The following is a 26,304-nucleotide window of genomic DNA, read 5'->3' on the forward strand; positions in this document are numbered from 1 at the left end:
CAAGAGGAAGGGCGGTGCCCTTTCCTACATGTTGCGGCAACAAAACCTTTGTCTGACAGAGCACACCAGTGTTAAGGATTGCCAACCTACTTAGGATTACGTTGTGCTCATTGTCTTCACAAGGCTCTGAAAGCAAAGGAATACAGTAAACAGGAAACTGGAATGGTATCCAACAGGAAAAAGAATGTGGTCATTGGTAGGTTTGCATAGAAAAACTGTCACACAGTTATTGGGAAAGTGCAAATCCCTTCTTTTAAATATTTCTTGTGCACAATGATTTGCCAACACATTCATCTAAAAGAAAAAATTAAAACGGACAGATGAGGTTGCCAATAGTATGTTTGTGCTATCTGGCGGCTGGAAGCAATGTTTACGCTCGGTGGACTGTTGGCCGGGCAGGACTTTCCTGCCACCCCTCCAGCTAACTACCACCACCCCGTAAGTTTTAACAGAAATTATCCAGCTTCACTGAAAGCTTAGATATGAAGGTTTGTGATTGTGTAGGAACAAAGAGAAGAAAATGTGTTTTTGCACCTCAGAGACTTGCCACCAGAAAGGCACATACCTGCTCTCTCGTAATCATGAAACTCAAAAAGGCTGATTAAAGCCTCAAAGCCCTATCTGAAAGTTTAGATAAAAGTCAAATAATCCAAAATTAAATTCAAATCCAGAGAGCCTGTACATCTCTTTTGTAAAACTTAACAATAATCTCTTATTATTTAGCCTGCAAAGGAATCTGCTTCAAGAACAATTCCAACCTAATATCCACAAACAGCATTTCTAAGTTAACTGACGTGCAAACCTAGTATTTAAAGAGTTGTTTATTAGGAGTAATAAGCTGAAAGCACAAAATTAAATCTAAATTCTAGAACAGGATTTAGGTAATTATTTAGTTCACATATTTTAGGTAAAGAAGGCTTAAAGACTAAATGAAAATCAGAATACAAACCTTTGTATTTTTGACAACATACAGTATTTATCCATTCTACAACAACAAAGTTGGAGAACTGAATGATATACTGTAGTCTTGGAAGTAGCAGTCTCCAAAAACTTGGAAGCACAAGCAGCATCAAAACTTACCTTAAGCAGCCTATTAGTGTATTTTAAAGCAATATGGTTACACTTATATTAGGTTTTAATGAGAGGTATTGTTGTATTATCACATTTGGGGTATTCCTCTTCCTGTACAAAAGGATGAACCAAGGAAATACTTGAGACTTTCCTGGTTGTTTACAACTGGGTATGGCAGCTACTGAGCATTTGTTTAAGCAACTCATTTCAGCATTAGAGGTTTTCCACTGTCTTGGGTTAGTGGTCTTCCTTGAGGGTACACTTGGGCACACTATTCTATCTTATGACCTTTAGTTTAAATAGGATATATTTATTTTTATGTTGTTACTCTTAAAATATTTTATTTTAACCCATTTCCTTTCCTCACTGGGCTCTTTTCCCTGTTGGAGACCATGGGGCCTGGGGTTATAGCTTCCTGCTTTTCCAACTAGGGTTGTAGCTTAGGAAGTAATGATGATAACAATAATACCCCTAAGAGTTGACCAGTAATGAGCTAGTGGTGGCCAAGCGAATGTTGTGTACAGTGCCATCCCAAACAAGATGCAAACGATAAACTTCAGCTGAAACTTCATCTGTGACATTTAAGCTTTCAAGGTAAAGATATATGCCACACTACCCACTACGATGCTGCTTAAAGAGCTCTTACTTTAGCCACTGAAGGGCTACTAGGACTCGGACTACCATTTGGCTTCTGCCTCACAATCTAGTTGTCTAAAAGTAGGATTAGGATTGCAGAATTGCAAGGGTTTGTACAGTACAGTATTGAAATAATCTGGGATCCTGTGAGGATCTCATAATCTGTAAGGTGCAGTGAGCTGAATGGAACATTATCCTCGCTAGACTAGACTTTTGAAGTTAGGTTTGGGTTAGCAACTGTGCAGGTAAGATTTGAATTACCACCTCTAAGTTAAGACATAGTGCCTTCTGAGATTTAACAAAGGTACCTGAAGAAATTATGAACTTTTGAAGCACGTCAACACCAAAGCTTAGCTAGTTAAGTGCTGTATTAGATAATGGTACAAGCATGTCTTTTTAGTCATCATTCCAACTTTAATCAACTAGAATAGTCTTCTATGGATTTCTGTCTGAACAAAAAGCATGTTTAATTTGACCGGCAACCAATAAAGCATTAATTTCCACGAGAGGAACAGCAAGGTATTCACACTTCTCGCAACGGTTATTGAAATCGCAGTATTTTCAGACATGAGACAAGGAATTTGGATCATGACTGGCCAGAAACAACTCTTGAACAATCTATGCAGTAACTGCTAACAAACTCAGAGGAAAAAATCTTAAGTATTAAACTTCTAACAATTTGGAAGATGTAGCATGACGAACCAATACGACAGAGAGACTGAAATAACAAAAGGCCTCTGGGGCGTCACAACTCTGCTCCTTGCCATTAACCACTAGTTTCATTACTTTACAAGAGCCTCATGTCTATTGAATGGAATTTTTTTTTAATTTTCAGGGTAAACGCCGATAAACCGAGCCTCTGAAGAAGCCATAACATTAGGGGAGTTTAATGGAAATAATCATCCTAAATTCAGTTTTGATGTTCTTGAGTGTTAAGAGAACAATTCTATGCATAGCTTTGATTACACATTTTGAATAAATGTTTTGAAGGAAGTTATGCATTCAATTACTATTTCCAGTACTGTAACCTATAGAAAGATTAGTATACAAGTATGGTATGTCACAACATTATAATTATAATAAATTAAATTTTAGTCAATTTTATAACTTAGAATACTTTACTAGAATATCATACATATACAGTAAATGGGATGGTGATGTAATTGAGAGTAAACAATTTTTTTTTTTTTCTATAGTTCCTGTTCTAATTTTAAAACTTTTTCTATTTCAGACAATCATCTAGGGCAATTTTTTTTAATTTTCAATTTTACATTTCAGATAAGACCATCAATGCCTATTCCATTTACCGATTTCCCAACAATTCGTCCAGCACCCGCAAAACCTAAACCTTCGATGAAGTCGCCTCCAAGATACCCATCCGAGGAAACTATGCCACCTGAAGTAGAACCTTCACCAACACCCCCTACATATGCTGGAACTCCCATTAGTATTGTTATTCTTGTGGGCATTTGCATTTTATTTATCAATTGCTGTGCTATGGGAGTAGTATATTATCAACGCGATAAAATCAAATACCAGTCAAACCTCTTAAAGAGAACATTCTTCTCCAGGAAGACTGATGATTCTGAAGAACGGGTATCTGATGCACCTTCTTCAAGTGCAATGAAGGAAAGAAAACACAAGAAAAGGGAGAATAAGAGTGACTATGAAGTCAGTGATGAAATCCACTCTGAATCAGGATCCAGAGCATCTGGGGTTTCTAAAACATCTGGGGTCTCAAAGGAGTCAAGCTCAAGAAGAAAGCATTCACAGTCCACTCAAGAGTCTTCATCAAAGCAAGAAACACCTAAAAGTTCACTAAAGAGTAAGAGTTCAAAGGAGGGTCATAAAAGGCACAAAAGTGAAAACTCTATATACAGTGAGATAGGAAGAACAGCAGAAGTTCATGTACATGCAGAAGCTTCAGGACCCTTAAAATCAAGTCTTCGTAAAAATCCATCCGTTAAGTTCAATACTATAGGTGGGGGCTTGCCACCAAAGTCTGTAACCAAAAGCACTACTTCCATAACTTCAAAAGCTTCAGTTCGGAGTAACACTTCACGTGCATCTGTTAAAAGTACAACGTCTCGATCTTCTGTAAAGAGTATAACTTCAGAAAAGCGCCTGAAGAAAAATGCAAGTTGTCAGAGCCTACCTACACAAGAATATACTTGGGGTATTACTCCTGAGATGACAATGACTCAGCGTGACGATCCTGAAGGTAGAGATGATCAACGTTCACCAGTTGATCGTCAGCAAACACTTGCCACGATGCAGAAGCTCCACTGTCCAAAGGTTTTACCAGACCATCCAGATGGTATTCACTCTGCAACTTTACCCAAGATGCGACCACCACCTCCACCACGGTCGACCTCCCTGACTGCTAAAGATCTGCAAGAATTGGAAGAAAATGTCCATGTAGTATATCGAAAGAAACGTACACCCCGAAGAGATGCTTCTACAGACTCTTGTGATTTAAGTGGAATGGATAACATTTATGGAATGGGTGCAGATAATGTTTCATCTTCAATGTATGGTGGCCCAACACCAACAGCTACTGTAAGTAGAGCTAGAACTCGGAAAAGTGATGGGGCTGCTGATTACGGAAGAACAGGATCAACAACAGAATATATTAGAACAGCAAAGTCAGCAGATTATGGTCGCCACTTGGCATCTCCCGAGTATGGAAGAATGGGAGGAAATGGTGCTTATGCTCATCAAGTTGCAGGACCAACATACTCTGGATATATGCCCTATGAATCATCATACGTATGTAAAGACGGTAGTAATCCTTCTACTCCCAGAACTCCTACTACTCCAACAGCTGCTGATGAAACTAAAACTTTTGCCTCGTATAGTACCGGGCCAAGAAATCCAAGGGGACCTCTAGCTACATTTGGTAAAGCTACTCATTCTCCACATGGAGAAGTGGTGCAAGAGCCACCACGTTCCCATCCTCCTAATAATAGTACAGGCACAGGGCCCCCAATCCCAAACACAGCTGCAGTAGTTACTGCAGCTGCACAGACTGCTTTAGCTACAGTCACTGCACCAGCCTTTGTAGGTGCAAGCAGTCCAGGAAAATCAGGACCATTATGCAATACATCCTCGAAAGTCCCTGCTCATTCATCTACTATATACCAACAAGAATCTAATGCCTCTAGTTCAGATACAGCTACAGTTTATGAACAGAGTGAAAATACTGGCACCATTAAGAGAAAGAAATCTGTTAAGAAGGAGAATGAGGTTAAAACTGTAGTCATTCTTGAACCACCAGAAAAACCGTTGGACAAACCTCTGAAAGGTGTTCTAAAGCAAACTTCTGCTTATGACAAACCTAAACCTATTATGGCTAAAGCTCCAGGAGCCTCTCCCAGTGAATCTGCTTCAAGTCTGAGTAGTGCTACTAGTACAGATGTCGGAAGTGGAGTAAGTGGTAGCAGTGAAGTAGCAGTGCATGGGATTCTGCAAAAGACATCATCTCTGAAAAGGAGTAATGTACGTCCTTCAACACCAGGAACCAAACACAAAAATAAACATGACAACCACACATCCACAACAATAGGTCATGTCAAATTACCGGAGTGAATAACAGTTGTATTATCTAAGGAATTAAAATCACTGCGAGGTGAATCTCGCAAAAAAAAAAACTTTTATCGAAGAGGTTACCCTCTTAAGATATTGAGCTATTTTTTTTTCATTAAAAAGTACTCAATACTGCTTACTTGAAACAAAAAGTGAGCATATACTCAGGACAAAGCTTTTCATCGACATTGCTTCCTTGACTTTTCTTGGGTAGTGGCAGCATTGTCAGATCCCGTTTTCTTACCAAGTGGTCATATTTTCCACTTAAGACACTAGTTTCGTTGACAAACTTGGAGAATGTTACCTTTTGTTGTCTCTTTAAATATTGGTGGTTATCTTTAAATACATCTTATTTAAAAAAAAGTTTTTTTTTTAAAATTTGTAGGTAAAAGGTTGTGTAGTTTTTTGAACAATAGATTATAATTCTCATTCAAATCATTAAACAGTGAACTCTGCTACATTGTTGTCCAATCAAACATAGAAAAGAGGTGTTAATGGATATACATATATCAAACCATTTAAAACTCTGCCAGGGTATTTAACATGACAGTACATTTACAATAGTAAATGTATGCAGGTTTTGTGAATGTGATTTAGCAATTGACTTAAGTAAATGTGTGTGTACAGCCTGTTGATAAAAAACATGTGAATATAACAAGCAAATAACAAAGCACATTACAAATGATTCATCTAGAGAATACAACATGACTTGTCATGAACCTAAACTATACCTTGCTATGATAAAATCAATCAAAATATCTCAGGAACATTTTCATCATATTTGTACCAGGTTCATTTGTTCAATGGTAATGACCTTCACTTTCAGCATGATTCAAGGCTTTTTCAGGTAACATTGCCCTAAATTTAATAGCCACTTTCTATTTCTAAAGAATTTAAATTTTTCACAATTTTCAGCTAGTTTTGTATTGCCAGCAGCAGTAATTTAAATCCTACATTTCTTAGTAGGAGTCTTTTCTATCTAGTAAAGATAGAATGGTATTTAAAATAACTTTTATTTGGCTATGTGATATCAAACGACAATCAATATTGTATGTAGCTGGTAATTTTTTGTTTTCATGAATTCACTTTACATTAAAGTTTGAAAAACTACTGTATTTACAGTATTTTTTCTTTGTATGATAGAATTTGAACTTACAATTTGTTTCTAAAAATGAAATCCAGACAAGAAGGTAATGAAAATGTATTTTTTCAATTTTTTTAACCCACATTGATTTTTTGCCATTAGGTTAAGATACTTCTTAGTAATATTAGTTCCTATGCAAGTTAGAATAAGGAATACAATAAATTACTTGTACTGTCTATTTGTTAAGCAACAACCAAAGTTGCAAAGAATAAAGAAATAATTTCAGCAATATTTTCACATTCTAATATAGTGGGCTTCCTAAAGACTGAGATGAAAGAAGTCCCGTATGTACTGAATTATTCTTGTGTAATTGTCACACACACAAAAAAAGTTTTGTATAAGCATTCCCCACATTACATGTTTTATTTGAAAGATCTTGTAAATGTTGTGTATTTTTGTGGTGTTTATGTAAAGGTTTTCTAAAGACTTGACTGGTTTGTAATGAGCTGGTCAAGTATGTATATGAATTGTTTCCAAGATCTCATTAAATAGGATTTTTTCTTTAGAAAGCCAGATGGTTATTATGCATTCATAATGCAACTATTACTCTGTAAGAAATAGATCTGTAGAACTAGCCAGCCTCTTTGTTGTAGTTAGGCTTGCTTCATTGAATAACATTCATATCAGTAAAGTTTTTCATTCCTGGATGAAGACCTATTATTGGCACTATCAGCTCACCAAAGAGTGGTGTTTAAGATATATTGTTCATCATGATTTTGCAATAAAATCAGGGAAGTTATTGGTCTCCCAAATATGAATTATTTTCTAGCAACGATAACACAGCCACCTAATAAGAAAATGTTCAAGTATTATTCCCCTAAGACTGTCCGTTATCTAGTGTACTGTGGTTGCAAAGTGGTCATGCATAACCCTAATTTCATGTGTTAAGGTAAGGAATATTATTTCAGTATAAAGCTCTATTGTTGTTGTTATTAGAATGAACCTGACACAGTAACTTCACAAACCTTTGTATATATATTGGAATGCAGTTCCTTACCTTTAGATAATTTACGCGAGTCTTGCCAATAAAAAAATATGACTGGCCACCTAAAACTAGTACTGTATACTGTTCTTAAGAGGAAAAGCAATTTTAATAGTGTAAAAACAAAATTGCAATAATACTGACAACTTTTGTATTAGTGGCACACTGCATACTGAAAAAATTTAATTATAAAAGTAATTACTGTACTGTAAATAAAATCAAATTACATTATTAGTACTTCACAGGCTTTTTTAAAAACTATAGAATTATTCTTTACAAAAAATTGTTTGTGCAATCACATTACAGGTTTTTCATGCTTTGAGAGAAATGATGACAAATGGGGATGCATGACTATGGACTTTCAATGCCTAGAAAACTAACTCCAATTTTTAATAGCCATGATTGATTTTGATTAGTCCTGGACCTTCAAAGCTTGTTGCCAAAACATCACATTTTTAAATGAATTATTATTTTTTCTTGCTATATAAACCTAAACCAGAATCTTTTAAAAGGAGTATACTTTCAACAAAGCTATTACAAGGCTGTAATTAATGGTGGGTGGGGAGCACTAACTTGCACCTTCAGCCTCTGTCTTGTGAGGTGGTTGAGGCAGAAAGTATAACTTAAGGACTCATGTTTCCAAAGTTATGAAAAAGTGCTTTAAAAATTTGCAATTTACTCCAACACACATAATAACCATTATCCTTTAATAGAAGACTTGTCCTTGGGCTGAAGTAAGTCCCTATAACCAAATTGGTTAGTTAAATATTGCAAGGAGTTTCCAAGAATTTTGGTACTGTACAGGAGCAAGTTTTCATGAAGATGCAGGAAGTGTCGAGCTAAGTCGCTACTAGGAACACCTATGTCTGTGTGGAGGATATTTTGTTATGATTGTTGTACTTCGCCAGAGACTTTAGCTCTAGATTTTTCTTCTCTTTTTCTCTCCTTTGCTGTAAGAAGAGTTCTCATGATCTCCCAGGACGGGAAGGCAAGTCATTTGGGTTCCTGCTAGAACTTTCTTGTAGGTAATGAGATGAAGGATTTTAAGCCTAGGTCCAGACAATGAACTACTAAAACAAGGTGATGGGAGATCTATACTCCTGAATGACTTGTAACACATGCCAAGATATGCCATTTCCTACTTGCTTTGCTAGGGCTAGACTAGTAGAGGACTCTCTCAAGGGTCAAAGCTTTATCTGCCACCCGTCATTTGGGTTCTAGTGAAATCATTTGCGAGACCTGTTAGCTGATAAACTTTCCCTGTAGCTTGAGCTACCAGGAAGCTCCTCGTGAGTTTAAACAATTCTCACATAGTCCAGACATAAATAGTAACTATAAGGTCTTTTCCATCAGAAGGCTCAATACTACACAGTATTCTATAAGTTTTATTCCAGCTATGACAAAGTTGTAGAATAATCTTCCTTAATGGGTACTTGATTCTGTAGAACTTAAATAGTTCAATCTTGCAGCAAATGTTTTGTTGAACAGGGAGACACTAGTCTTTTCATAGTTTATATATGAAAGATTGGAACAGTTACAATAAAGATATTTTAATTGTTTATTACTTTTCATAAAGTTTGTTTCCTTATTTCCTTTCCTCACAGCTATTTTTCCCTGTTGAGGCCCTTGTACTCATGGCATCCTGCTTTTCTAATTAGGGTTGTAGCTTAGCTAGTAATAATAATAACAACAAAGGGCTGAGTGCAATTCTTTACTATGCAGATAGAGCAGCTTCCCTGGGGAAAGGAAGAAAGAAAAGAGCTTGTCCAGGTCCCATTAGTGTATGGTCACTTGGAAGTGATAAGGTTCAGGTTGAGCCTTAGTGTTGTCAACAACCTGGTGAATAATTGAGAAAATGGTAAGCAAGGAGTACTGTAAATATCAAGAGTTCCCCAGGATCCTGGAAAGTGTCCTCAAATGCTGGTGATACAGGGACTAGGTATTACTGGAAGTTTTTGTTAAGCTGAATGGCTAACTGGGTGAGACATGAGGTAAGCAGCATTTCACTCGGGCAATGATGTATGGACCACAACTGCCCCTCAACCAGCATCCGTATCAGAGTATATTTGCTCGAAAGCTCTAGATTAAACTTATGAAAACATCTCTACAGTGTTGACAAATTCCCGAGATAGTGCACATCTACTTGCTAAGGATCCATGAATGGAAAACTAGAACCTCTAGACCAACTTGAAAAATTGGGTTAGGTTTTGAAATATGCCAGATTAGTTCAAAATTATTGCCTTCATCTGAAATTTCATTGGTCTTCAGAGATTTCACAAAAGCTAAAATAGTTCAGAGCTTCTGAAGCTTATCACTAGCAAAGATAAGGGTTATATTGGAGTTTGGTGTTACCTTGTCATCATCATCCCTGCTATAATCAGATAAATTAACTGTTCAATAACAAGGTTAGTCTATTGAATGTTATAAATACCACAAATGATTCAAGGGAAAAAAGTTTAACCAGCACTCGGGACAGAGAATTTTCTCTGCACTGAAACCAATTTATTGAATATAAAAATTAGGGACAACTGTGAAGTATATATTATCATAGATGCTCATAAAGAAACAACTTATATGAATAAACCATATCAGGATATTCCCCAAATTAATTGTTTGAGAAAACTTTCCCGAAAAAAAATTCCTTTAGATACCTCCTTAAGAGTGACACTACCTCCATATCCTCATTTTTATATTCTCAGCCTGGTAAATCCTCTATAAAAGTTAAGTACAGGCTTTCCCTTTTTCCTACTTTTAATCTCTGCAGCTGCATTAAGCAAGGGACTTTACAGCAATAGATGTATTAGCACCTACATTAATGCCACTAGGAAAAACTGGAGGTGTGCTAGCAGCCGAGCCTACATTACTCTGAGCTTACTGGCATCTGAAACATGGTAAAAATGTTCTGAATCTAGTTTACCAGTTCGGTCCTTTACTTTGGAATCCGGTGGTCGTAAAGGGTAGACCATATCACAGTTGTATGAGTGTTTTGCAACAGGACCTCTAGTTCGATAGTGATAACCTTATGTACGAGCAAGGAACCCTATCAGCATTGTGCACCACCAAAACCTTTGCTAAATGGTGCGTTAAAACTGTTAGGCAAAACTTTTGGACTTGGTCTAAGGTTTAAAACAAGGCAAGTCAAGATACAATTCCTGCCTTTGCCTGAACACTAAATGGATTTATTGAATTCAGCTTATGAAGCTCATTACTATAAAGTCCCAGAAGATTGTTAATAAGTAAAGTCCTTGTTGATTAGTGATGAACAGGATATCAAGCCTAGTCTTTTATCTGGATTTCCTATTGGGCTCTACATCATTATTAATGTTCAGAATTCCTAACATTGTTTAAATCACACCATATTCTGGATGCAGAGACAAAGAGAATTAGGATCAAGACTTCTCAGTAATAACTCCCTTGTAGAAGTCTCAGGAATTACTAACAAAGCCACAAGACATCTCTTATTATCGCCGATAACCTAATCACAGAAACCACAGAATCTGGAGGGGCCACCCATAGGTACTTATGCACTGTACGTGATGGGAAGACTGACGTAAATATAAAACCAGGCTTCAGGAGAAAATAACTCCCTTGTAGGAGTCTCAGGAATTACTAACAAATCCATAAGACATCTCTTATTATCGCCGATAACCTAATCCCAGAAACCACAGAATCTGGAGGGACCACCCATAGGTACTTATGCACTGTAAGTGATGGGAAGACCGACGTAAATATAAAACCAGGCTTCAGGAGAAAATAACTCCCTTGTAGAAGTCTCAGGAATTACTAATAAATCCATAAGACATCTCTTATTATCGTCGATAACCTAATCACAGAAACCACACAATCTGGAGGGGCCACATAGATACTTATGCACTGTACGTGATGGGAAGACTGACATAAATATAAAACAAGGCTTCAGGAGAAAAGTATTAAGAACATCAGGGGAGTTTCATAAAATTAAAACAACACATCATGATTAATGTTAATAAGCCCAATGCATCATGAGATGAAACATACTTGGACAGTACTCATTTAAATAAATAATTACTCATTGATTAATAGCTCACCTGCTGCAAATGTAGAGCCCCATACGAGTAACTTTACCAATTCTCATCAACGGTGTCCTGTGTTGTACTCGAAGTTATTGTCAGCAATTGCTGTCAGGATCAATTTGATTTTTTATGCAAAATCAAATAAATATTGGTAGCAATACAGTACAATAAACAATTTGAATACGAATACAATACAGTATAAACAATTTAAATACAAATTGATCAGATTTTCAGGTTATTGAAATTATAAAGGAAAATTAGTTTACTCTGAATTCAATGTTATAGGAAATACTAATTTTGTAAAAATAAAATAAAGGGCAAAATATAGAGTATGAAATTGTGGAAATTGATTAAGGTTATGCAAAACAAAATGTAGTGAGTAGGTTTTTTTTTCAAATTTGGTCAAAATTAAGGCAAGTTTTTTTCAATTTCTAATATTAAACCAGTTACTTTTAGTTATCAGTTGATCAAATACATTATAATTTCAATCTGAATTAAAGAGTACAACCTGTCTCTTCAAATGTTCAAATAAAGGTTTCCTTACTGTAACTGGAAGGACCAACCTCAAATAATTTGTTTCTCACAAATAGAGCATCTTGGCTTTAGAACATACAAGTGACAGCTCTGATATCGGTCACAAATCAAGCCTGAAAAAACAGAACAAGATTTGAGACACACAAGAAGACGTCTAACAATACGACAAGAGGAATGCCATGACAGCCCTTGGAATGTACACGTAAATAAGACCTACGGGTTACATTTAAAAAATTTGATCCATTGGATAACACCTATTGAGAAAGCCGATGGAAAATTTCAATATTCATTTCCTTCAAACGTTCAAGGAATATGTGGTGCTTGGACAATTATAGATTTAACTTTGAGAGGTTGTAAAGCTTGGTGCTACAGCCAGGAAGAATATTCACTGCTGATGTGCAACCGGGAGTAAAACCCCTCGGTTGCATTAAGAAGTAAAAGTTGTGAGGTTGGGCACCAACTGAAATGGAGGTAAAGATTCTGAAGTTTTAAAAAGAAATTGAAGCTAGAGACTGAAGACATCTGTAGTATCGAAGAGCATGTAATATTTTTAGTCCTTAGACATCCATAAAGTACTTGTTCCGCTCAAGTCAAAAGCATTACCATTTATAAATTTACAATACAGTACTTCAAATTACTGCTAGATTATGTTATAATTCATTAATCTCCAGTTTTATTTTCTTTGCAAACAACATTCTGAGATTGATTTTTGCATTCATTAATCCAGTTTTATTTTCTTAGTGAACAAGGTTCCGAGATTCAGTTTTTTGCGGGTTTTGTTTCTAATTTAAAGCTATAAACCCTTCTTAACTGGATTCCATTACTATTATACTGTATACAGTACATATTTCCATACAAGATGTTTTAATTTAATTTTTAATATAAGTAATAAGCTTTCCCTTTGTATTCTACTTCATTTACATTCTGGACTGTTGACTGGACATCATAACAATAGAGAATACAAACTTAACACTAAATACACTTTAAGAAACAAAAAGATAAAACTTGAAGTCTACAGCCATACAAGAATTTCAATAAAATAGTAAGGCTTTTATGAAATTTTTGTTGTTAATCAAAATTAGGTTACCTAATATAAATGGCACTGGAAAAACAAATTTATTCTTACATTAAAATCTTATGGTGGGCTGCACATCATAGATTTCTTCCCCAGCCATTGTCTGTTGCACTCAGCCGAGTTTGGGTCGTCATGCTACAATAAACACTAAGCTTGTAGGCACCTGTTGTCAGCTCCAGACTCTTGTTTAACTCCTATGTGGGTTTTTTCAAAAAGAGCACAAAACTAGTTGCTGTAATTAAAAACTTTATTCATACATTTGTGTCTGAAAACGATGCTAAATCTCACAATTACGGAGACAAATAATGTAAGTGTGAAGTCCTACCAAGCCATGATGACAATCATCAGACCAAACTGACGCACTGCTTGTATATCACACAATCAATCTATCTTAAGGCTAGTAAGTCATATAAAACCATACATCATAAATAAAAATATTCACTCCCTATCAAATATACAAACAAACATACACAAGAGTAGCAATACATTTCAACATTTTTCTCTCCACATTTGAAAAAAAGTTATTGAGATATTCAATATAGACTCAATGTTAATATAAGTCAACAGGCTATATAGACAAATCATCCATTATCAGGCCCAACCTGGTATGAGAATGCTCAACGGGGCCAAACACATGCACGAGACACTTTCCCCGGTCTCGCCAATGGTGGCGAGACGCGAGGATGAGACCAATTAAAGAGAATACAAATGGATCACCTGCTAAGTGGAGCATTCTTATGACTTTCTAATCAAATAACACTTCTATACAATTATTTGTGAAACCACATTACTTAGTGTAAACCTAGATAAACAGTGCAAAGTACTGTATATGTTATGCAGTCCTAGTTATTGAGTTTACATGATTGATGCTTTGCCTTTTGTTGCACATTACTTTTAAAGACTTATTTACATTATACCTTATTCCCATATAAACACAAGGTCCATTGTTTATCCCCGGTTTAAGTTTTCCATGATTACTTTCAAGATGGAGTTTTATTTAATTGTTATCTACAATTATCATATGTTATGTATTTCTGCATACTGGTAAAATATTTCTACTGTATCAACATTTCAAAATCACAAATTAAAATAAAAGCTTGGCAATGCAACGGTGAAATACGTTGCTAAAATGCAATATTTAAAAGTAAGAAAACAGAAACATCAAGGCCACAACTATTTCAATACCATAGCTCAACTACTGTTGTGCTATTACTTTCCTTTTATCAAACCATGTGATGAAAAGAAAATTCTTATTGCACAAGTCAGTCAAACTATTAATCACTCTAAAAGGAACAAGTACTCATTACACAATGCCTTTGAAGCGGCCTTGATTAAATTTGGCAGCGCAATTAAAGCCATCTTAAGACTAAGACATGATCCCAATGATCTGCTCTCCAGCATACTTCTCCAGATTTAGACAGGGTTGGTGTGATTGGCTTGTAAGACAACCTCCTCCAAAGCTGAAAGAATAAGATTAACATATCTTAAGCCACAAATTCACTCGCTCTCTCTTAAATAAATACAAATATACATATATAAAGTAATATCTTGAGATATGAGTATAATTTGTTTCTGGACCGAGATTGTAAGACGATTTACTCGTATCTCAATTAAATTCTTCCCATATAAATTAACCGACAAAAAATTTAATTCATTCCAACCCTCTAAAAACACATACATCAATGATGACAACAATGGAAAATAACTGCTATACTGTATTGACATACAGTACTGTACACACTCGCACAATGATATACAGTACAGTAATAAATGATTACTGTGGTATGAATTAAAATTTGGTTTTATTATGAAATCTTACCTTCGAGACAGTAGAGGAGGATGGAAGAAGGAAGGGAAGGAGAGAGAGTTGGATGCTACCCTATTAATGATGTTCCTTACACATAGCATAACACTCAAAATTAATTTAATTGAACTTAAATTAATTTTATTCTACTTTTTATTCTTATCTATTTTTTTCTACTTTTTCGTCTCGTCGTTGCACTTCGCTCGTAGCGGCGCGACCAACTCACTAGCGTGGTGCTCATGTTTCTCGATACAGTAATTTCATGCTTCATCTACGTTGTTATGGGTCTTTCTTCTCACTGCCAGCCTTACCACTCGCTTCCTTAAGACCCATCATTTACAACAAGGAATGTTCACACATTGAAAATCATGTGAATTGGCTATCTTGTATTAACGATTGAAAGTGTGCTCATATCTGAATGCAATATAGGCTCGGAGGCTAGTTTGTATGAGAGAGAGAGAGAGAGAGAGAGAGAGAGAGAGAGAGAGAGAGAGAGAGAGAGAGAGAGAGAGAGAGAGAGAGAGAGAGAGAGAGAGAGAGAGAGTGTGTGTGTGTGTGTGCGTATAATATTTGTACACATGGAAAGGTACAGCTAGTCAGTCGATAGTGTGGCGCACACACCTCCCCAAAATAGGCTTTTTCCTTTGACAAAAACCCCTTTTTTTGGGGTTTAATGTGCTGTGTGGTCTCCATGGACTTTAATATTATTATTATTATTATTATTATTATTATTATCATTATTAAAATTATTATTATTATCATCATTATTATTACTATTATTATTATTATTATTATTATTATTAAAATTATTATTATTATTATTATTATTATTATTATTAATAATTTTTAAATCATTTTTATTATTATTATTATTATTATTATAAATATTATTATTATTATTATTATTATTACTACTACTATTATTATCATTTTTATTATTAATAATTTTAAAATCATTATTATTATTATTATTATTATTATTATTATTATTATTATTATTATTATCTTTATTATTATTATTATCATAATTATTATAATCATCATCATCATCATCATTATTATTATTATTATTATTATTTTTATTCTTATTTTTATTCTTATTATTAAAATTATTATTAATATTATTATTATTATTATTATTATTAATTTTAGACTCGTGTACCATAAAAGAACAAACATCAACAACCAACCAAACAATTTAACCCAGCATATGTGGGTGAGAAAACTAAAAAATCAAACTCGCCTTATAATAGAAAAATACCGGAGATGAAGCTAAAATGCCTTTCTTTGTGCTTCTGCTGAGGGACCTGATTATTGTGCCCCTCTTCTACCTGATTATCCCTTATAGATGCCACAAATGAACAGAGTACCAAGAATGCATGTTGTAATACTTGAATTTGTTTCAGGTAGTCTTATAAAGGGACTTGTTGGTCTGTTTATTTAGAAAGACTACCTTCGGAGGATGTGGTTCTTTGTAGATACTGGACAGATGTTCCCATCTTCAATCTTAGAGCAGTAATATTAAGATGGTACCACCTCTGAAGATGCTTTTAGTTTTTGACCAAATACATTAAACCAGGAGTCAGAATTAGGAGACAGCCAGGAAGTATGGGGATAAACTCCTGATCTCTCCATAATGCTGCAAGCTCAATGACTCTTGCTTCCGAAACAAATGCTATAAAAAAAAAACTTTCTGAAGTAACTCCTTAATGGAAATTGATGAATTATCTATTTTTTGCCAAAAACAAAAAGCAATATCACGAGATCAGAAGACTGAAGGTGTTGAAGATGCTTTTGTGAAGTAAAAAATCAAGGAATCTCGTGAATATGACCAAGTTTATATCCATGTCATGCCCGCTTGAGAGGCAGGGCTCTGTCAATGCAGAATCTCTTCAAAGAGGTGGACCAGAAAGGAAGACTAGAAATCTGGTTTACCTGACATGGAGACCTATCACTCCGGAAGACCATCCATACCTACCACACTGACCAGTATTGTCTAGAAGACCTTTTACAGCATATGTTGTAAGCTGAAAATACCCATGCATGAATATCAAATGATACTTGGGATACTATAAAAAGGAGACAAAGAAAGAAATTGATTGTTGAAAGTTTTTGAGGAAGTAATGAAAATTACAAGGTAGAGCATGCTAAGTATTCCAGTATTGATAGTGATGTCAAAAGAAAAGCCAGGAGTGACTAGAGAGAATATTTAAACAGGAAAGCAGACGAGGCTGACAAAGCCATAAATTCAGGGAGTGGGTATGGTGTAAGAATTACCCAGAGAATCATTAATGAAATCTATACAGGGGCACAAAGGAAGAAGCATATACCCATCAAAAAGAGAGATGGATCTGTTGTAACAACAGAAGATGGAGAAAGACAACGGTGGATGGAACACTTTAGTGAATAAAGGCAATGGTGGATGGATCCCATTAGTGGGGTCATGAATAGAAGATATGAAGGGAATAATTTGACTGATATACCCGAAGCCGAAGAAGACCTAGTTGAGCCTATGAAGGATTCAGTGTGCTTGAAGTCAAAGCTATCATTAAAAAACTCAAGAGATGGAAAGCCCCTGGATATGATGGAATAACTGCCGAGACGATATTGACCAAAAATGAAGACACTCCCAAAATACAAGATTATTTTGTAGAATATGGAGAGAAAAGGCAAAACCTGATGAATGGGTGCTAAGAATGTTGCTGAAAATGGCAATATACAGGAGATCTGATGGATTACATTAATTATTAAAGAGGCATCACACTTGCGTCAATTGACAAGAAAATGTATAGTATGCTTATTCTAAAGAGACTAGAGAGAAAGATGATGAAAAGCTAAGAGATGAACAAGCAGGATTTAGAAAAAGCAGTTGTGCTAATCAAATTTTAATTTTAAGGCATGTACAACAATGTGAAGAATATAGAAATCCACTTTCAATAGCATTTGTGGACTATGGAAAGCCTTTGATAGTGTGCACCAGCCAATTTTGTGGAGAGTCCTGCATTATTGTGGAGTTCCTCTCAATTACGTAAATTTGATTGTCTGTTCATAAGCATGGCAAGTGCAAAGTTAATGTTAGTGGAGTCGTATCAAATGAATTTCCAGTGAACAGTGGAGTACGCCAAGAGATGTATTGCCAACTATGTTGTTTATCCTCCTCATGGATTTTGTAATGCATAAAACAGTTGGGAGTGGTGGAAAAGGATTGGACTGAATTGGTAATAAGAAATTAGATGACCTAGAGTATGCTGATGATGCTGCCCTTATTAGCAGAACACCACAGGATTTGCAAAGCTTGCTTACCAGAATTCATGAAATATCACACAAGGTTGGGCTCAAGATAAATAGAAGAAAGACAGAGATGATGAGAACGGAATATGCAATGGGAAATATCACTGGACGAAGAAAGGAATAATGTAGAATCATTTAAAAATTTATGAACTATGCTCTCTAATACAGGGTCTCTTAGAATTGGAGTTTAATGAAAGATTGAAAAAAGAAAATCAGACAATGGTTAGGTTAAGAAAAATTTGGAAATCAAATTGCCTGAAATTATATAAAAAAAAAAATTAGGCTATATATTTTAGCAAGGTTCATGTTACTGTACGGACACTAGTCATGGTAAGACAATGAAACAATATCCAACAGATTTTTTAGATTTGAGAACAAACCCTAAGACGAATATTGGGAGTTACACGGCAGGACAGGATTAAAAATGAAACTATAAGAGAGATTACTCGAGCGCCATATGTGGATGAGATCATGGTGAGGGGTAGATGGAGATAGTTTGGGCATGCTCTTTGCACTCCCCAAGAGAGGTTAGTTCACGGAATGTTTAACTGGGCTCCACAAGGCACTGGAAGGGTTGGAAGACCTAGGTCTACATGGCTGAGGACTAAGAAGCATGAAGGTGATGATGAATGGAGAAGTATTGATTTAAAAGCTCAAGATAGACATGACTGGTGAAATCTAACCGATGCCCTTTGTGTCCATAGGCATAGGAAGAGATGATGATGATGATATGCAGGAGAGAAAACCCAAGTGTGAAGGTCTATGACATAAGGAGGAAGGGAAGACATTCCGACTCCCTACTTAATGATGTCGCTGTACTTGACCAAAGAGGGTATAACCTTGGGTGTTAACCAATGTGGAGCTACCATCACAGCTATCCATGAGAAGTTCTGAAGGATGTTTAGAAGTCTTAAAAATCAAAATCAAAGAAATGAGATAAATCAAGGACCATTTATTCCAGTCCAGGTTTAAGGTATCTCTTGCCCCTGCCTGAGAATCCATAATTAGTGCTACATAAAGTCAAAACTTGTGGTTATCTTCTGTTGCAAACAGGCCTACTTGGAGACCAGAGACAATTTATAGGATCTCTAGGAATGAGCTCTGATTCAAGGTCCATTCTGCGTCTAGAGCTGTCTGCCTGGACAGGACATCCGCTACTATATTGAGAATGTCTGAAAAATGGAATAAGGAGAGGAGCAGATCTCTCTCCTGAGTTAATTTCATAATGGGAAGAATAAAGCATTGAGAAATCGCATGGAGGAGGATCATCTCCTGAAGTAACAAACTGCCACCTGGTTGTTCATTGAAATCTTTATGCTGGAGTTCTTTCTTGGATTGAGTCTCTTCAATGTCAGGAAGATCACAATCTGTTTCAATACATTAATGTGAAATGCTGAAAACTGAAGGACCATTTCCCAAACACTTAGGTCTCTTCTAAATGACCTACTTTACCAAACCTGGATGCATCTGTATGAAGGATCATGGATATTGGGCGAGGGACCAATGGGACTGACATGGATAGGGCCTTTGGTGTGGTCCATGGCTTTAGAATTCTTCTGCAGTAACCTAGTAACTGGGCCGAGTTGTCTCAAAACCCTTTCTGAGCTGCTGTTCTCTTAATCTAATCTAAGCCCTTCAACCTGTTCTTCAAAATTGGATCGACTATTGAAGCAAACTGATGAAGTCAGAGACTTTCTCCAGTTGCCGTCTAGAGGAGAAGAGAGACTGAAAAAAGAAACTGACCTTGCCTAGAATTTTTAGCCAAGATGCTTTTGGCAGGCTGAGAATGGTTTTTGGCACATTTCACTAAAGACCTAGCCACTGAAATAACCTTCTTGGAACTACTCTGTATTTTGAGAAGTTAATCCGGAAACATGGGTTCTGAAGAATTTAAAGACTTTATTTGGGATACGAGAATTATTTTGTCTCTACCAAACTTATCCAGTCACCTTGATAGGCAATGAGCTGAACTCAACAATCAAAGGAGTTTGATCACAGACTTTGTTAGTTTTGTGAACACACTTGAGGCAACATTGAAGCCAAAAGGGATTACTGAATCTGTATAAACCCCTCTCGAGCCAAAATCCTAGGTAAAGGCAGAAGTGGGGAGTAATAAGGATGTCCTAATAAGCAATTTTTAGATCTATAGTATAGGTCTCCACCCCTTATGTAGCAATTGGCAGACATGCGTGATGGTCATCATCTTGAATGCATCTCATCTAATGAGTTTGATGAGAGGAGAAAGGTCAACGATCACTCTTCTCTGAGCAAGTTTTTCTTTGATACACCCATTGAGATATTACCACTAGAGAATCATTGGGTTCTTTTGACTGACCAGACAGTACTACATTGGATCCCTCTCTCTGGTTACGGCTCATTTTTCCTTTGCCTAAACATACAACGAATAGTCTGGCATATTCTTTCCACATTCTCCTCTGTCCTCATACACCTGACAGCACTGAGATTACGAAACAATTCTTCTTTACTTAATGGGTTAATTACTGCACTGCAATAGTTCAGTGCCCAACCACTATTTTGCTTGTAGACTAGCCATGGATGTACAGGAGCTTCCATGGCAGCTGAATCAAAAGTGAAGGCTCTCTGGCTAGAAAGGCGGAGGGCTACTTGTCTCTCGCCTCGCACCCTCACCAGCTAGATAACACTTCATTATCCAAATTTAACGACCCTCTCCAGCTCAAGCTAAATCAATCGCCCTAATTAATGGACGAGGATTTGTATGTCGCGTAGAAAAAATAATGTTCAAACTTCCAATTTTCTTAGTTAAATTAATAACACTGTACTGTATTCCTAAAAGAAGAATTATAACCCTGATGCTTCCCAACAAAAACACATAAGCATGCAATAACGTATTAAATTTGATATTCTTGACTGGAATTTCTTCACATTTGGTTTTACAAAAGCAACGTAGGGAACCACCAAATAATAAATAAGATGGCTGCAGCTAGGGGATGAAAGAGATCAGTAAGAAATCCTCAGTATTGTTGATGGAGTTGAGAGAGAGGTGAATGCTTGAGTGCTTGGTCGAGGATTGAAAATGACAGGTGAGAATGATGATGAGTGGGAGGTGAATCAGTTGTTGTTTATGGATGATACTGTACCAACCGTGTGTCACACGATCGTACATAGTTCATTTTGTGTATATATTATGCTTGTATCTTCGCTTTTCCCTCGCACTAAAAAGAACCTGAATAAACATGCCTGTTTTTCTCACCGGTAACGGTGTCGTTTTGAACATGAAATTTCCTGTTGCATTGAGCTTTTGTATATAAAGGAGAGTGTTCTATAATAAACTCACTCAGTTGCTTTCATCCTGTCTTTGAGTCACAACCTTCTCTCGGCCCATCACAATACTGTATTGGTTGCAGACTCGGAGGAGAAGGTGGGTCAATCAGTGACAGAGTTAGGGAGGGTGTGCAAGGGAAGGAAGTTAAGAGTTAATGTGGATAAGAGTAACGTTATGAGATGCACGAGAAGGGAGGGTGGTGCTAGGTTGAATGTCATGTTGAATGGAGAGTTACTTGAGGAAGTAGATTAATTCAAGTACTTGGGTCTGTTGCTGCAAATGGAGGAGGGGAAGCAGATGTACGTCAAGAGAGTGAATGAAGGATGTAACGTGTTAGAGGCAATGAAGGAAGTGGTAAAGAATAAATGGTTAGGAATGAATGTAGATAAAGTTCTGTATGAGATAGTGATTGTACCAACAGTGATGTATGGATCGGAGTTGTGGGGAATGAAAGTGAAGGAGAGACAAGATAAATGTGTTTGAGATGAAGTGTCTGAGGAATATGGCTAGTGTAATTCAACTAGATAGGGTTAGGAACGAAGTAGTGAGGGCGAGAAAAGCTGTAAGATATGAAATAGCAGCTAGAGTGGATATGAATGTGTTAGCGGTGATTTGGCCAAGTAGAGAGAATGGAAAATAGCCGTCTGCTAAAGAAAGTGATGAATGCACCAAAAAACTCAGCTGAATCCCTCATCAGGCTGGGAGCAGCGAAGAAAAGAAAAGTCCCCTTAGGTTCTTTTCTTATTGTTGGCTAACCCACAAAACTGGGAGAAGAGCCTTGGTAGATAGATACTCTATCCTATGAAGAAGCTTCCTTTTAACCTATCAAATAACATAATTGCACCATTTTTTTATAAAATCACATCATAATCATGTACAGGAGATTACCACTAAATCCTAGTTTCTCAATGAAAAATATGAAATTTTCCAAGGGAAACACTGGGAATCTACACCACTTTATTGCAGTAATGTGTAAGTTGCATGGTTTATCTAACTAAAGTTACTGAGTGAATAAAACATTACGAAGAGCATATATTGATGAGGAATAGAGAGATCGCACCCTTGGCACATTCCCTGACCATGGATTAGATTTGAGAGTTTGGGCTAGTATGCCTAGCACTTGGGCCTGGGAGGCCATTCAGTGACCCTTTGCATCTGGGAGAAACCACAACAGCTGCACCAAGAAAGTAAAGTTAGGAAGTTGGACAACAAGATGAAATCAGGAACAGGAACAGAGGTATAAAAGAAAGCCTAAAATATGAATGCAGTTTGGAGCTCAAAAGACGCTGCAAAGGCCTTTTGGTAAAGCCTACTGTGCATCACTTGAGGTGCAATTGTGGCGTTAACCTCACACACCTACAGGGTCCCTGACAGTCATAGAGAATGACATCTTTTCACACATCTAAATTCTGTGTAACTATTATCCTTATTACAGTAAAAAGAAAGTACACTAAGATAATGTGCATGATGGTAATAAATGATCTTGATGTACTTTTGTATATAATTACCATGAGTATGGTTGTTGATGTACCCAGCTGTAAGTTCATTTTCTTCATCTTCAGCCCATCGTTGGCGTGCTCCCAGTAGATCATCCGTGTCCTCATCCACACAACGTTGCGGGTAGGTCACTCCATCACCAAGACTGAGGTTTAGAATATTTCAAGTTGAATAGCATGACATAGATAATTCTAGATAATTGCAACTTGAAACCTTATAAATTTCAAGGCATTCATTATAATATCCACAATATATGCAAACTACAAATCTGAGCAATTTGTAATCAATATATCAGTATAACACATTTATCCAAATATAAAAAGATGAATATATTGAGCTTTAAAAAGTTCATAAAATCAAGAACAGACAAGCAATATAGCTTACAAAATACTCATGTCTACTTTTAAACACAAATAAAAGTATCAAACATATCTGGTACCCCCAAAAGCATAAACATACTTAGTATCCGCGAGCATACTACTACAAAAAGGCCACATCATTAAATAAATGTACATCTTGAAGCAAATCTGAAAGCTTTGTGCATAAAAATTCACCATTTTAGAAAATAAGAAAAAAAAAATTAGTTTCATACATTTTTTATGCAGTGGCAATTATGAAACAATTTTGATAAATGTACTGCTAAGTTTCTTAAAAATATACACTTGATTACCTCTATTCATCTATAGTACATATACTTCCAAAGGACTAACATTGTTACAACCTTTGTACAAAGAACCATTTGCCATCTATTGTTCTTACAATGAATTCATTACCTATAATCATCAGATACCAAACCTCTACATATATGATTGGTGTAACAGAATTATATACACACAAACTCACCAAGTAACTACTTTATGAAAAGGAAAACTCCAAATACATGTGATGCAACTGACGAATCATACGAAAACTTCCTATGTAAGGAACATGGACATGCTTCAGAAAAAACCCAAACATAAATAGTTTCTTCTACTGCATAACTAGATGAGATGTTGCTGCAGTAGCAGAATGAACCAATAAATACCTACCTGTTCCTTCCCTGAAAATAAACACTTTTCAGTAAAATATTTCATATTCTTCTTAATGCAACACATACTGAATTGAAGTAAAAAATATCATTATATACATGTCTTGGAGTTTATTCATAGTTTTACTTTGAATGTCAAGTTAAACTGCAATCACCAATTTGTAGAACATATGCATTTTTGTTTTAATACAGTATTACACTCATAACCTATGTATTTCGAAGTTCTTTTTCTGAAATTTACCTTGCTGGCTTAAAAGTGGAACCAGATAGGTAGGCTCTTTTATATTAACTTTTTTTTTTTACTTTACCTTTATTGGTTTGTTTTCATTATTGAATCATGCTTTCCCTGAACTTATAACTGATATTTACTATCTAGATAGTTTTCTTGACGAGTTAACAAGGCAGCCTTCAAGATATAAGATGTCTTAATTGGCTCTTATTAGAAATTATACCTAAATACTGTTGGTTATGGGATACCTTTGGGATTGATTTCCCAAAAGCAATCAGTAATTCCAAGTAACAACTACACTAAACCAAAACTATTACAAAAATTAAGATATGATATAAGGTGGGATACGATCATGAATATTGAGGGTTAACTTTTCATACATACAGTATCTTTTATAATTCTAACACAGTATTAGCATTTTCATAATATATTAACTACAAGTTTGTACAGTATATCAAACAAAAGTAGATTTCATGTCTGATGTACAGTTTAAGGCTTTTCAAGTATGTGCTGACTTTCCAGTAAATTTGATATAACCCCCGTAACACGTAAAAGGTTGCATGGCAGAATATGACCTGCATAGATGTCAACCTTGCACAGGACTTGAATCTGCTGTCTAACTGCTACCAGGGACAGATGTGCTCTCTCAATCTCCCCTCCAAGCCATGCCATGACTAGTCGAATGAAGAGTGACTGACCTACTTCAAAAGAAAACAAAACAAACTAAGACAGGCCTGGAATGCTCATGTTGATCCGCCATCATTTTACAGACAGGCAGTGAAATCTTCCCACCTAGCTCCACACAATATTGCAGCCCAGCCCAGCCTGCTCATCAATAGCCATTCTCACTGTTCCACCAGTAGATGTTTCAGTTGCTACAGGCAACAGCCACCACCTATTTCTCACTTCCAAAGGAGCCCTCGCTCCCTTTCCTCCAGGATATAATGCAGAATTGACGTGATCGTTATTGCTCTTCCGTTAACATGGCAGATTAGGCTTAAGGACATGACACTTCTGAATAGGTATCTTATTGTCACCCACCTTCTCAGACAGACCTACTATGTAAAGATATAAGTAGAGGTGAACAGCCAATAATTGTGTAAGGTCTTGGAGGAGCAATTTGTGTCTACAATAAAACTTTCTTCTAATGGTAACTAGACCAGTAAGAGTAGCAGTAAGTGTCACAAGGGCAGCTGTTCAATGGCAACTTAGCCTCCTATCTTCAGCTTTGACTGTGACCACATACATAAGTGGAACAGTGAACATGAAAAATACAAGGACAATGACTATTCAACTTCTCAGATGAAGGATGGCGTTAGTGCTGCGCATTCTGAGGATTAGGCAATTGATGGGGACTGTGTCACCAAGATCATTGGGGCACAATACCAGTACTGCATAAATGATTGTTGCTCCAGCCACACAAAATGGCAACAACAAGAACTCCCTTTTATATAAAGGGAAACACCAGCGTTGCCTAAAAGGGCACTTATTATCAGTATTTTTATTATTATTATTATTATTATTATTATTATTATTATTATTACTAGCCAAGTTAGAAACCTAATTAAAACATTAGGAAGGGCTATAACAGGGAAAGTAGGCTAGTGAGGAAAGAAATAAAGTAATGAAAAAACTATAAATGAGATAGTAAAAAAAATAAAATATAATAAGATCAGCAACAACAGTAAATAGATAAGTTCCTGTATAAATAAACTATGAAATGAAGCTTTCGTATACCCGAGCCGCATAAAAGCATTTGCTACAAGTTTGGACTTTTGAAGTTACAACCATTCAACAACCATATTGTGAAAACCATTCCAGAATCCAGTCAGAGCTGGAATAAAACTTCTATAATACAGTGTAGTATTGAACATAATGAAGGAGAAGACAAGATAAAGAATTAACTGCATACCTGGTAATACATACAGGATGGTACAGTCTGGAGAGATCTGAATGCAAATGATGGTCAGAATTATGAAAAATCGTAGGTAAAATGCTTAAAGAACTACCTTTAGGACAGTGCCAAAGATTAATATCCAGATCAGGGATAAGGAATTTAAAAGACTGGACAGT

General features: G+C 36.1%; 2 protein-coding genes across 4 annotated transcripts in view; one reads left to right on the forward strand and one right to left on the reverse strand.

Moving 5' to 3' along the window:
• Window positions 1-7,180, forward strand: part of LOC137652174 (uncharacterized) — a 54,941-nt gene extending 47,761 nt beyond the window's left edge. Inside the window, exon 6 of the mRNA XM_068385383.1 lies at window positions 2,986-7,180. Coding sequence (XP_068241484.1) covers window positions 2,986-5,295 — 2,310 coding nt within the window. The 3' untranslated portion in view covers window positions 5,296-7,180. The remainder of the gene's footprint in view (window positions 1-2,985) is intronic.
• Window positions 7,181-13,312: 6,132 nt separating this feature from the next.
• The window catches only part of LOC137652176 (palmitoyltransferase ZDHHC20-B-like), a 100,279-nt gene continuing 87,287 nt past the window's right edge, over window positions 13,313-26,304 (reverse strand). For all 3 annotated transcript variants that reach the window (XM_068385387.1, XM_068385385.1, XM_068385386.1), the window contains 2 exons: window positions 22,987-23,120; window positions 13,313-14,539 (listed from right to left, as the gene is read on the reverse strand). In XM_068385387.1, the coding sequence (XP_068241488.1) occupies window positions 14,493-14,539; window positions 22,987-23,120 (181 nt within the window). In that variant the 3' untranslated portion in view covers window positions 13,313-14,492. The remainder of the gene's footprint in view (window positions 14,540-22,986; window positions 23,121-26,304) is intronic.

The sequence above is a fragment of the Palaemon carinicauda genome, chromosome 13, assembly GCF_036898095.1.
Source record: "Palaemon carinicauda isolate YSFRI2023 chromosome 13, ASM3689809v2, whole genome shotgun sequence".
NCBI lineage: Eukaryota > Metazoa > Arthropoda > Malacostraca > Decapoda > Palaemonidae > Palaemon > Palaemon carinicauda.